General features: G+C 36.7%; 1 protein-coding gene across 1 annotated transcript; it reads left to right on the forward strand.

The window, feature by feature from the left end:
- Positions 1 to 5,505: 5,505 nt before the first annotated feature.
- Positions 5,506 to 12,694, forward strand: LOTGIDRAFT_130175 (hypothetical protein; the record flags this gene model as incomplete). The annotated part of the gene is made up of 8 exons (XM_009065134.1): positions 5,506 to 5,743; positions 7,199 to 7,238; positions 7,690 to 7,945; positions 8,867 to 8,978; positions 10,033 to 10,072; positions 10,650 to 10,924; positions 11,208 to 11,294; positions 12,543 to 12,694. The coding sequence occupies 8 exons, from the start codon at positions 5,506 to 5,508 to the stop codon at positions 12,692 to 12,694; spliced, it is 1,200 nt and encodes a 399-aa protein (XP_009063382.1).
- Positions 12,695 to 14,094: the final 1,400 nt, after the last annotated feature.

Here is a 14,094-nt window from a genome sequence, read left to right on the forward strand (position 1 = left end):
AAACTATGTTCTAGTGATTAAGACAAGGATTCGAAGAGGACGGAGAAACCTTTGTTTTGTTGAGGAACTTCTGCCAAATGCAGTGCAAGTAACTGGATATAAGAAAACGTTAACGTCAGTGTTTGCAGATAGTGTTTGTTGACGTTTAGGTGTGTACGGGCTCAACTTGGGTGTATCTCGAAATGTTAACCAATTAACCGGCTATTGACAAGTGTTTGTTAATCCTGTTTGCATATCCACTTATACTACATTATTGTAAAGCTGCGCCTTGTTTGTTTTCAATATAATATTGTTATTCGTGTTTACGGGTATATTTAGCGTGTCCTTGATGAACACAGTCTTTTTGAACAACGTTGGAGAGTGTTTACAGACAGATGTTCACCTGAAAACAATATGTTGTAGCGGAGGTTTGAAATTGGTCGTGGATGTCGAGCTTGACCACGTATACATGTGTTCCGGCAGCTTAGTGTCAAGTATATGTATATTTGTATATTGGATTGCAGTTCATACTTTTCAAACATATTGGCAACAACCAGGTGGAACGTGGAAATGATAGACACTGCACAACCTCTTCAAATGGACGTTTCGTGGTTACCATAAATGATATTGTCCAGAAATAGTTTTGAGTTTGCAAGGCGTTTTCAAAAAATAGAAGACATTATTTCACCCTTATCGTTTATGGTCACTGAGCAAACCTCTTCATTTTCAGCTAAACGATTTTTGCTCCATTGTGGTTTACATAAAGAGACGACAGTTATTATAAAGTTATACAAAAAAGGTCATATAAATGGTTCATAAAATTTTTCATACGTAAACATAAAGTTAGTTTTGTTTCTTTGTGAGCGTTTCGTATCATGTCAACAGGTCTACCTCAAACGACTTTATCTTTTATACACTAGTCCAACAAGTGTCGCCACATTCACATGAAATCTAGAGCAAGCAGACGACATTAGTGGTACGCTGTATTGATATTTTCACGAAAGTTAATACAGACGTGAATACGAATTTTGCATCGATTTATGCACAACTGTTGTCGGAGGAAGTGCTTGGACCAACAGACCTTCATAAAGCCTCATGGTGCAGAAAAATAGGGCGTAAAACTCAGTTCATTACAGCTCATTTGGATCAATAGAACTGAGGACGAAGTACAGAGACAAATGTGAATTTGTATTGAAAAGGAATACGTGGTGTATATTTGTTAAATGAACGGACGAATATCTTCAAAATTGTGGTTACTGATGAAATAGTGGTCGTAATTTTGCTACATCTGAAAGTGCTAGTGCATTAAATCCCAGAAACATATACCGTCCAGTTATCACAATTTAAAAGTTATTTTCTCTTTGAATACGGTAAATACAAAATGGTAGAAATAGGGATGCCAATGTTGGCCTTGGACCAAACATGGAGTCGACGAAGAGCTCAACATGTTATAAAACCGACAGTGGTAAGTTAAAAGTGTATATTATATAGTTGAAGATTGATTCGAATAGGGAAATTATGATAGACGTCATGACATAATAAATATATGCATTATAACTGAAATAGCTGGGAAAAACTATCCTCGTCATTTGTGGTCAGTCCACAAGCCGTATCTACCTAGCTTATATTGGTTAAGTTTATCTACCCGTGACTTGTTATTCACAAATTCCTTGTGATCATTCCACTATTGCGAGCAGATTTGCCAATGTGGAACCCCCGTCAGTAAGCCTTGAAAGCCGAAGCGTATCTAGAGAATGCCCAAGGAGTGGTCAAAATGAGAGGTGTCTCACCGAGGCCCAAAGGGGTCTGGGTGATGTCAAAGAGTCTCAGAGGCCAGCAGATTTCAGATGAATTTTGAGCATTTAGAGGGCTTAATTTTCATTGCAAAAAAGATCTTACATCTGCCCGAAGGGGCCCCATTTTCCTATAGACCTCCTCTAAATACGCTACTGCTTTGAAGCCTATGCTCACAAATTTGTATGTTTACAATTCGTGAACAGAGTCAATATTTCGTTTAATACGAACCGAAAGTTCTTTTTTGCATTTCCAATCATCATGTGGACTACTTTGTTTTGAGCATATTCGGATTTGGCTGCATGTTCAGCATAATCAAAAATGCAGTGCGCAATTATCTCTCTCAGAAACCCTTTGGATCAATAGCTTCAATTAGAATGCCATCATGATATATTAGTGAATCAACAAGCCATAACGTGAGGTAATAAGATTAAACACGATCACATGGGATTCAACCATTAGCTGACTTACTAAATTGACCATAATGTACCAATTAAACATCCCAAAGGAGACTATTTCCCCTAGTGTGGCAATGGCGATGTTACATGCCGGGCATGCTTTTGTTTGTTCTTTGATCATCATAAATAAATGATCCTACTGTATAGAACGATATGAAACTATAAATTGTTAACATAGTTTGGGTAATGGCTTGATGGTTTGATTTGCAAGATTTTTCAAGGAACTGATGACTCGTCTTGTTATTTATATATTTGATTTGTGTTACTGTTTAATTATTTATACAATGTATTGCATATCGATACGTTTAAATGGTTTATATTTTCAAAGGGTTAAAGCTGTCACGAACTTTGCTGCGGAGTCCAGCCTCTCTGGTGATCGTTTGTTTAAGATCTCTTGTTGCAAAAGGGTAGCTAACGTCGCTGTCGTGGTAAAATTTCTCCGACTGCATACTACACGGCGTTGTCTGTCTTCATTAGCTCATAAGGTGGGATTCTCATAAAGAGAATGCAAATAGCTGAACCAACGATCCAGCACTGCTGTGATAGCAGACGTGCCTCTATTCCCAAGGCATTTGATATATGCATGTAGATTTGAATATTATCTGGGGTCATGAATTTACCGTCAGGTCGACCAAAATATCCTTTTTGATCCTTAATTCATTATGCGTGTTGATGGTGAGTACAACATTAAAGGCTGATTTTTGGTCTCTGTGAATAAAATCAGTATTTAAAAACACGATGTGAGTAAGAAGAAAAGAAATCACTCAAATGCTGGATTTATTGTTTTTTTAAACATGTAAATCAAGGTGGATTTAAAGTGACATTTCATTTAATCACTATTTGTATGGACATTGTAGAATATCCTGTAATACCTTGATGGATTCATTAATGGTTTAGCCTTGTATAGATACCAAAGTTTATTCAAAATTTCGTGTAAAAGTGAGTCGGAGCAAGTCCCGAATTTGATGCCTGGCCCTATACGTGACGATATCCCATAGGTATGAGAAATGTGATAATTACTTTCCGCAACTGTGCGCATGGTTCCTGACCGCCATCAATAAATCTGTTTCTGAAGTTATTCTGCGCTCAATCCGCCTACTCGCGCTAACGGTTAGGGTGACATCTCTCTTTAAACCAACCGAAATCAGTATATCATTGGTTAACGAAGCACAGCGAGGAATTTAATGTCTTTTATATATTTTGTTAAAATATGACGCTACGTTGATTTATATTAAGTCTTTTTTTCTAAACAAAATACATCCTTTATATAAAAAAAACAAGGCTTCGTAGGAGTAGGTTCGGTTTTAGTGCGGCTGGAAAAAAATTAGAATTGAGAAAAGTCGGTGTAAGTAGTTTTATATTTAAGTTGGTTTAGGGTTAAGCTAAAGTTAGATATGGTTAATGTACGTAAACCTAGGTTTAGACAAGTGATGCCAATATACTTCAGCAAAATCTTAAATAAAAATCATATAAGTGCATATTAATGTGGCTAAAGCGCAAGGTTTAACTGCTGCTGTACACAAAGGTTCGGAAGAGAATGGCAAAAGATCTTTAGATTTGAGTGTGGTTCAAGAACCAATGTTTAGATTAAAGTGTGGATAATAAACCAATGTTTAGATTTAAGCGTGGATAATAAACCAAGGTGTAGATATAAGTGTGGCTAATGTACAAAAGTATGTAAGTGTACCCAAGTAACTTTAGTAGATTTAAGCATGTTTAAAGTATATATGTTTAGATTTAAGTGTGTTTAAAGTATATACATGTAGGTGTAATATTTAAGCATGCTTTAAGTGCATAGCTTTAGATTTAAGAAGGATTAAAGTACATAGGTTTAGATTTAAGCGTGTTAAAAGTATATAAGTCTAAAGTATAAAGGTATAAGAGTTAAGTATGTTAAAAGTACATAGCTTTAGATTTAAGTGTGTTAAAAGTATATAGGCGTAAGATTTAAGAGTGTTTAAAGAATATAGGTTTAAGATTTAAGCATGTTTAAAGTATATAGGTTTAAGATTTAAGTGTGTTAAAAGTACAAAGGTGTAAGACTTAAGTGTGTTAAAAGTATATAGGTGTAAGATTTAAGTGTGTTAAAAGTATATAGGTGTAAGATTTAAGTATGTTTAAAGTATATAGGTGTAAGATTTAAGTATGTTTAAAGTATATAGGTAGATTTAAGCATGTTAAAAGTATAAAGGTGTAAGATTTAAGTGTGTTTAAAGTATATAGGTGTAAGATTTAAGTATGTTTAAAGTATATAGGTGTAAGAGTTAAGTATGTTAAAAGTACATAGCTTTAGATTTAAGCATGTTTAAAATATATAGGTGTAAGATTTAAACATGTTTAAAGTATATAGGTGTAAGATTTATGCATGTTTAAAGTACAAAGGTGTAAGATTTAAGTGTATTTAAAGTATATAGGTTTAAGATTTAAGTGTGTTTAAAGTATATAGGTTTAAGATTTAAGTGTGTTTAAAGTATATAGTTGTATGATTTATCTGTGCCAAAAAGTGCATAAATTTTTTAAGTAAGAAAGTTTACATTTAAGAGCAGCCCAATTTGTGGTTAAATTTGCAAAACCTTTTCAAGACGAGATTCCTGGCTACTTTTAATATGTGTTGAACTCGAAAACAAATCTATGTGGGTAGGCTACTTTTAATACGTGTTCAACTTGATATTAGATCTATCTGGGAAAACAACTTTAACTAAGTGTTGAACTCGACATTATATTTATTAAATATAATTTGAACTCTGATGTCCTAAATCATTGCTGACTAACTTCACGTGACCACTTGAGTTCAAACTCGACACTTATAGTCATCACTATATTAGTTCCTTATTGTAAATCAAACTGTTCATTTGTTTTATTTACCCTGTAATAAATTTTATTATATTTGGACGGGATGAAGGTTTTTCGTGTTAGAATTGGACCGGTCGGTCAGGTAAGGCTGCGGCTAAAGGTTGTTTTGTACGGACCGCAATTGCATATGGCATGTCAAGATCTGAAAAGGACCGCTATGTTCTGTGGGTAGAACATAAGAACGCAACGTAACATTTTGCTATTTAAAGGGACAGATTCGCCACTGGTTTAGCACAATGTCCCCATTGCACACTGCAGGGACGTTGCTCGTCTTCATTAGTCCAATAAGGTACAGAAAGGTAGGATGTAAAACTTCATTTCATTTATTCTTTTAACTGTATTAGTGATAAATACATATCAATACGTCACCGACTGATATTTATGTCACTGTTACTATTTATATTTCCAGAAAACTACAGTTATGGATCGAAAGTTTATAGACGAAGTGGTAGATGCACATAATGTTTACAGATCTCGCCACCAGGTGTCGCCGTTATCTCATTCGCGAGAATTGTCGCAGACGGCACAAAAATGGGCGGAACAGTTGGCGGCCACCAACAGTTTTCAGCACAGTAGTTCCTCATACCGAGGCGAAAGTTTAGGCGAGAACATCGCTATGAAATGGTCCTCGAGACCCGATAGCTACACAGGTAAATGTAGTTATTTTTGAGAAAAAGAAATTACTTACATATAGATCAATAAGTATTTTTGCGTGGTCGGACAAATCTGGCCCTACTTGTTTCTTTGACGTGATATACGGATTCGATATTGGCGCGTTTGAACCGTAGGGCAAGATTTATCGAGTTTTATTCTGCCTTTATACCTGCTATTAGTATTATTTATTTGTAATGTTAAGTATGCCAAGGCCGATTTGTTGTGTGAAAGATATTGAATTTTCAAAGATTGCTAGGTAAGAGCGGCATGTGGGAAAGTCTGACAAAGTGCTGGACTGCGTAGACCTGAACGTTTCCACAACTAAAAAAAAAGTTATCCCTTATAATAAAATGAGCACCCGGGTTGGGTTTGGTTATCACGGGTAAAAGTCACCTGTATGTGCACACATGAAATGGGCGGCGTATATTGACGTCACCAATATCTATCTGTCCGTCTGTCAACAATTGGTGAAATTGTTTATTATCACCCAAGGATAAACAGGTGATATTTGCCACTCTGTCAAACTAAAATACCAGCGGGCCTTAATTAGCTTGCCAGACAAAACAATTATACATTGAAATAGCTTGACATTGTGAAGATAGTTATAAGGTTCGAAGGAGACAAAGTAAGTTCCATTAAAATTCCATTTGTAATGATGATCTATGTTTTACACTAAATCCGGATAAATTCGTGACATATCGCCTACCACATTAATTTAGGACGTGGGTAGAGTTTCATTGGTCAAAGGACACTACAAAATTATCGTGGATGATGTTACATAGGTTTCGTTTGAATTGTTTCTTACGTTTTAAGAATGATATATGTCAGGATCGTGAAAAGAAATACGGATATAACAAAAAAAACGTATATATACATTGCGCAATTAGGGAAAATTCACCCGTCATGGGTAGATGCTCGTGGATGTAATGCACGGGTCTCGCTATACCATTCGCGTTTTATGTCAGTCCCTCAGACTTGCATCTTTGGAAAATCTCATTCTAACCATGTAACTTTCTTAAGACTATTCCATATGCTGGATCTTATTTTGTCCGGCATAGGGACAGAACCTTGTTTGAGAAATTCGTTCTGAAATATATGTAAGAGTGGTAAAACACATTTTTGAGAACGTTTCCAAACCATGCAAATAATATAAATTTCAGAATTCTCCAAATTATGAAACAGCCGAATTCAATAATCACTCTTGAGGGATTGGGAAAAGATTACGCCCAACCTTGATCCCTGGAGCATTTTTTAAGTCATTGATACAGAATCGTAGCCAGATTTGATTGTTCGCAGGGGCAAGTTACATATCCGAAGGAGCAATTGTGTATGCTATTAAGTTTCGTCAATGAAATTGGTCAGTTGTCAGAATTTTTTAAATTCATTTTTACGGGGGTTGGCATTGCCACCTGTGCCTCTTATAGCTACGGGTCTGCTTTGAATCATAAATTACATTGTAGGTCAGGAAGTAACAGATCAATGGTATAGCGAAATCAAAATGTATACATTTGGTGGTGAACCCAGAAATCTTAACTCAGGTAAGCTGATTCTGGCTGTCATATTTGATCATGTTTTAAGTCGTTGAAGGACTGGATCCATGTCGCTGTGACTTGTGATATTGTCGCCATAGGAACTATAGACGCCGGACGTTATAAATTAGTGATATTAGGGGTGGGACAATCGCAAACACATTCTGGTAAGGGTGAATCTAGATCGTCTAAAAAAATTGGTATATTACACAATGGGGGAAGACACATTTTTCAGACGATTTGGCCTAAAAACACCCTTGCAGAAAGAGGCCTTTTTGTCCCAACGCCAGTAAAACGACATCGTAGCTTGAACGTACTTGATGAAACTGCTACCATTGTCTGGTCAAATTCTTTAGACATCTGCCGGGAAATTAAAGCTGTCCTAGTTACACGTAAATCGAGTAAATAAAACTTGGTAGAAGGATATTTATCTATTTGCGGTTTTTCTCATTTTCAGGTCATTTTACGCAAGTGGTATGGAAAGGCAGTCGAGAGATAGGTGTTGGTAAAGCTACCACTAAAGATGGTAAAATTATTGTGGTGGCTAATTATTTACCAGCTGGTAATATGCTGGGTGATTATTCACGGAATGTCCTGCCTCCAAGAGATGGGCAGACTTCAGTACCTCAAACACAGCAAAGAGGTACGTTACGTTATCTTAAAATGGATAACAATATGGTCCTCTAGATATTTGCCTTGAATGCTGACAGAACTTACTATATCACATCGGTGCCACTTTTAAATGTATAAGTTGATAGGGAATATTTGCATGTTTGCGATTATTTTGGACTGAAAATGTCGTTTCTCACCGTTACTTATTGTAGGCTAACTAACTAGGGTCCGGGAAATAGTACGATGGACCGTTATTTTATTGTTGTAATAATGACGCAAACGGGTAAAATTGAACATGATTCAAATAAGAATTTCATATGATCATTGATGACAAGTTAAGTATGCCACAAAAGAACACGAAATGAAACTGATAGATTATATCTGCTTTAAGACTGATTTTATTCGTCTGAATATTTGCTTAACCAGTTCAGCTACCCGCATCATATTATAGAATGAACCCCGACGTCTCGTTCTCCAACGATTTAAAACACATATATATCATGACACTTTAAACATTCGCTATTTTTGGGCCGTTATCAATATTCTTTTAAGCATTATTGGTCGAGTGGAAAGTGGAACGTTTTTGTTGAATTGCAGAAGAACCAATTTCATGTTCAATTGAATGTTTTCTTGTTGGCAAAGCAATTATTTAGATGAATGCCCCCCCCCCCCCCACACCCCCTTTTTTAATGATGTATTAATCGTATGTTATGCAATATGGCCAAAATTTGTCGTATTCCAGATTCGCCATCGAGTACCTTTTCCAATAGGAGTAACTCGTCAAGCTTTAACAACAACATACACAGTTTTGGTACGGACTCAGGCTTCGGCGATTTCGATAACATGAGGAAGAACTTCTTTGGGCGACGTTCTGGTGATGATGGTGGCTTCCCATCGAGTACCACATCGACGAGACAGTGCAATACGGGTGGAGAGAAACGTAGTACAAGAGTGTACACGGTAACGGAAGGTCGTGGACCCAATAAGGTGACAAAGATCATTGAGGAAGAGACCATCACCAAACCTAATGGCGAAACAGTTACTAATAGAAAGGAATCCGTTAAAAAGGACGATTCCACTGGAAGTGGTTCCAATTGGAGTGGTTTTCATCGTTCACCGGTAGTTATTACTTTGATATTTTTCTACTTTAAGGTCCGAAAAGAGTAGTAATTATAATAGAGGTTACGTTTTATGCTTTACACATCTTTTTGTGGTTTTGTCTACTGAACAAGTCGCTCTGTAGATGTCGGGAATGTTGATGATTTCTTACGTCCAAATGTACAAACCAAGGGTGGAATGATAGGTGATTTAGGCAAAACAGACGCTTGAAAACTGAGAACGGACAGCTAAACGCAAGTCTGGTCTGAGACTTCTAACCCGTCTGCTATATCCAGACACGCCTAATTAAGTAACAAAAGATTGGGCTAATACAACGCTGTGTAATCTTGTAATTCTGCTGTCGATGGATCTTTTACGTGTACGAATCATAGCCAACGGCTCCTGGTTAAACGCCCAATCCGAACAACTAGACGCTATTTTACCGATTTAGCCCCTTTGGGGGAAAACGACTGAGTGATTGACTGTTTCCCTTTCTATTCTATAGTTTGACAGTGGTCTTGATAATTTTAGTAGAAGACTACAAATAGATGATAATGATGGTTTTAGATCCCAGGGACAAACCAAACAGTCCAAGGTTAGTTAAAGATGCACGACTTGATGATTTGACAATTCATCCAAGAATGAATTGTGTCAATTTCTCGGGGTCACGATACTTGTCGCTTTAAAGGGTGCGCCATTTTTTGACCAATCATACTTTAGTCTCAGCTTAGCTAAGCCAATCAGTAAAAGTGTTCACAGCTCACCGTCGAAATACGAGCCTTCAAATCCATGTGTGTCAAGAATTATCTGCATTTGAATGTTAAAATGACGACTAGTCAATTTAATATACTCTGTGAGATATAGAATAGTGAGTAAAATTCCTAGTATCTTTAAAAGAATTTTACAACATTTCTAGTACTTCTTAAGACTATTCCCCCAAAATGCCGCAATCGCCCCTTTAAAGGCAACACATTTTAGTCCATAGACCGCCACTCATCTAGTTGAGTCACTGATCATTTGGGCGGGGGACAGTACATCTCTTACGTATGGATCAGTCCTTAATCCTATTTACTTGAATCAAACTATAAAATCTGGGTAAGAAAAAGATCATCGGCTTAATGATAATTATTAGCAACAAATAGGATTTCAATTTGTTTGACCATAAACTCTGCATAATTATAATACAAAGCTGTTAACTAAATTCTTTGGACATTTGGATAATTTTCTTCAAGCCTGACCGATCTACATTTTAAGGTAAATTACTACGTGTTAAGAGTTACCCATCTGACATGTTTTATAAGTGTCCATGTTTTTTTTTGCTTATGGTATTTCTTTGGACAACCTGTTTGTTTTAACTTAATCATTTTTTCGAGTAACCTATGAACCATTCTCTGGCCAAATTGGTACAAATCTTTATTCAATAAAAATAGCTAAGATAATCCAATTTAACACGAAACAACGGGTTTTTGTCTTCATTGCCATATCAGTTTATGTCTTTGCATTGACGCCAATGGTCTATTCCTTATATCACGTTAACTTTATAAAAAAATCTTTTTTCCAATTATTTCACCCCAATCTATCCGTACAGCTAAGATTTCATGGAATAAAAGTTGCCCAATATGTCAATTTCCTTTGAAATATTCTTTCAGCCTTTTGGACACAGCACGGGTAGCAGTAGTAGTAGTGATTCGTCATCAGAGACCAGTAAAAGACCTAAAACAATGTCTGAATTTACGGATAGTTCTTTGAAGCAACATAATAAAGTCCGGGCGAAGCATGGAGTGGCTCCATTGAAGCTCAGTAAAGATCTCTGTGCTCATGCCCAAAAATGGGCGGAACATCTGGCCTCCTCGGATAGCTTTCAACACAGTCAGTGTACCCTGGGGGGTGAACGTGTTGGAGAGAATATTGCCTGTAAATGGTCCTCAGGTGGCGGAGATTATTCTAGTAAGTTCTCTCTGTTTTCATTATAATCGAAAACCTGTCTTTAAAAATATAATCTACAATACATACTCATAACAATTTGAATAGGTACATTCCAGATTTCCAGTTCGCTAGCAACTGCGATAAAGTAGTCGCAGATCTCACCGCCCAGTCCAGCGACTAAATTCATAGCGATTCACAGTTGATGATGTACTAAATCCTAAAATTGATCAGATGCTTCCAGTTTCAAGTAGCCTACCAGAAATCACATGACATTGAATAAAAATGTTTATTAATTTTATTCTAGGTCAAGAGGTTCTAGATCAATGGTATAGTGAAATTAGTAAACATGATTATAATTCAGAACGTTCACTCGGCACCGGTAAGTCGAACTGTTTTAGTTTCTTATTTACAAATTGGAGTTATGTACCGTTATTTACAACTTTAAGACTTTCTGCATACTGATATTGATGAGAAATGATCTTTTTGTTCTTAATCGGTATAAACGATAAAATCTGCATTGGTCACTTGTAAGTGAAACTTATCAATGATACATGCCACTCGTAAGTGAGACCTGTCAATGATACAGATCACTTGTAAGCGAAACCTGCCAATGATACAGATCACTTGTAAGCGAAACCTGTCAGTGATACAGATCACTTGTAAGCGAAACCTGTCAATGATACAGATCACTTGTAAGCGAAACCTGTCAATGATACAGATCACTTGTAAGTGAGACCTGCCAATGATACAGATCAAATGTAAGCGAAACCTGTCAATGATACAGATCACTTGTAAGTGAAACCTGTCAATGATACAGATCACTTGTAAGCGAAACCTGTCAATGATACAGATCACTTGTAAGCGAAACCTGCCAATGATACAGATCACTTGTAAGCGAAACCTGTCAATGATACAGATCACTTGTAAGCGAAACCTGCCAATGATACAGATCACTTGTAAGCGAAACCTGTCAATGATACAGATCACTTGTAAGTGAGACCTGCCAATGATACAGATCACTTGTAAGCGAAGCCTGTCAATGATACAGATCAATTGTAAGCGAAACCTGCCAATGATACAGATCAATTGTAAGCGAAACCTGCCAATGATACAGATCAATTGTAAGCGAAACCTGTCAATGATACAGATCAATTGTAAGCGAAACATGACAATGATACAGACCACTTGTAAGCGAAACCTGTCCATGATACAGACCACTTGTAAGCGAAACCTGTCCATGATACAGATCACTTGGAAGTGAAAACTGTCAATGATACAGGCCACTTGGAAGTGAAAACTGTCAATGATACAGATCAATTGTAAGCGAAACATGACAATGATACAGACCACATGGAAGTGAAAACTGTCAATGATACAGGCCACTTGTAAGTGAAACTTGTCAATGATACAGATCGCTTGTATCAAAACCTGTCAATGATATAGGTCGATGCAGCCGACAAGAGAAAACACATCTTTCGGGCACTGAGGCCACATGTGCTACTGTTCTAGGACGTTTAGGATCTCTTGAGTGTTGGAAATCAGGTAAATTCAGTAACACGCACAAAAAAGCCAATTCTATAACAAAAACAGTACGAAAACTCATACCTTGCTGTTTCTATCTATTTTTTTTCTCTTCAAGGCCACTTTACGCAAGTTGTATGGAAAGGGAGTAAAGAATTGGGAATTGGTAAAGCTAAAGCTGCAGGTGGTAAAATAATTGTCGTAGCCAACTACAGACCAGCTGGGAATATGATCGGTCAATTCCGACAAAATGTCTTCCCTCCCCAATAGACACAGCAACTATCGACAGTATTATTTGCAGGATGTAACAGTTTATATAATTTGAATACTTTAACCTTTAACAATGTGCTTCTCAGAAGTCTTTCGTTTCTATTGGTATTCCTACGTTCTTGTCGGGAAATCATGTTGCATCATCAGCTGACTTTGTTTAGGTTCAGTCTTGAGTCAAATTCCGCCATGCATTTGCCGTTTCAGATGTTTAAGTGTTAGCAAGTTTAAGTTTTGAGTGACGCAATACCTGCCTAATCCCTGTCTGTGTTAAAATAAATCGAGCATTCCAAATCGTATTATAACGTTCCCTCACACTATAGCGATTACCAGTATGATAACGAATAATGAAAGTGGTCACGAGTTCTGAACGCTATTCTTATTCTCAACCATACACAACTGGTGTATCGCTATGGTGTAAGGGGTACCTTACCCGTAAATATTTTTTTGCGCATTTTCCATACAGCATTCCAGTCGCTCCGCGCAATTCAGAGCATAATATTGCAACGATGTTAGGTTTTAGAAGAATTCACAAATTACTTGTACATTCCACGTGCTATCTGATTTAAATCAGATCTTGAGGTTCCGTTTCGTGGTTTTTTTTCTGTGGGTGACTCCACTTGTCATCATCCATGATCTGAAGAAATTGTTATGAACGGTGTGTTCTATATTATCGTTATTCATCCAATCGAAAATGACCAGCATGTTAGGAACTATTGAATTTTTCGCGTTTTTGATAGATAAGCATGTATTAAGACGCAAGTGGGTCAAGATTTCAATGTAAGCTTACTTGAATCATATTTCCATGCCTCTCCGAAGTTTACATGTTATTTCATTTTTTGTAGAATTGACCCTAATTAAAAGGAGAAGGTAAAATGTTTAATCTGATAACGTTATTATACTTATATTGGCAATATCAGCCCTTTTGTCGTATATATTGTTATATCATATTATAATTTGTTATGTTTACTTTTTTTTATCTGATTTTAACCCAAACTACACTTATACTATTTATATCTTTTCTACTTTTAACTTTTGTTAATAAAAAAAACCTAGAAAATTCAATTTTCGTTTATTAAATCATACTTACACGACATTCCTTTGCCGAAAATACAGTAGAAAAAAATCGAAACTCGAACTCCAGTTCCGGATTAGGTCGTGCGAAAAAAAATGTGTAGTAAGTGTTGAAATTAACATGGAGAGTCAGCAAAGCTCAAGACAAAATTATTTTGTTGTTTTTGGAAAAGGACGGTCAGCTAAGGTACGTAGCCAGACTTGATTGTTCGGAGTGGGGCAAGTAATATATCAGGAGGGTGACGGTGACGATATAGGTCCGCCATTAATTTCAGAGGGGGGGGGGGGCATGTTTTTTCCCGAGAGAGGGATGGGGCATTGAATCCGTG

The sequence above is a fragment of the Lottia gigantea genome (genome assembly GCF_000327385.1).
Source record: "Lottia gigantea unplaced genomic scaffold LOTGIsca_68, whole genome shotgun sequence".
NCBI lineage: Eukaryota > Metazoa > Mollusca > Gastropoda > Lottiidae > Lottia > Lottia gigantea.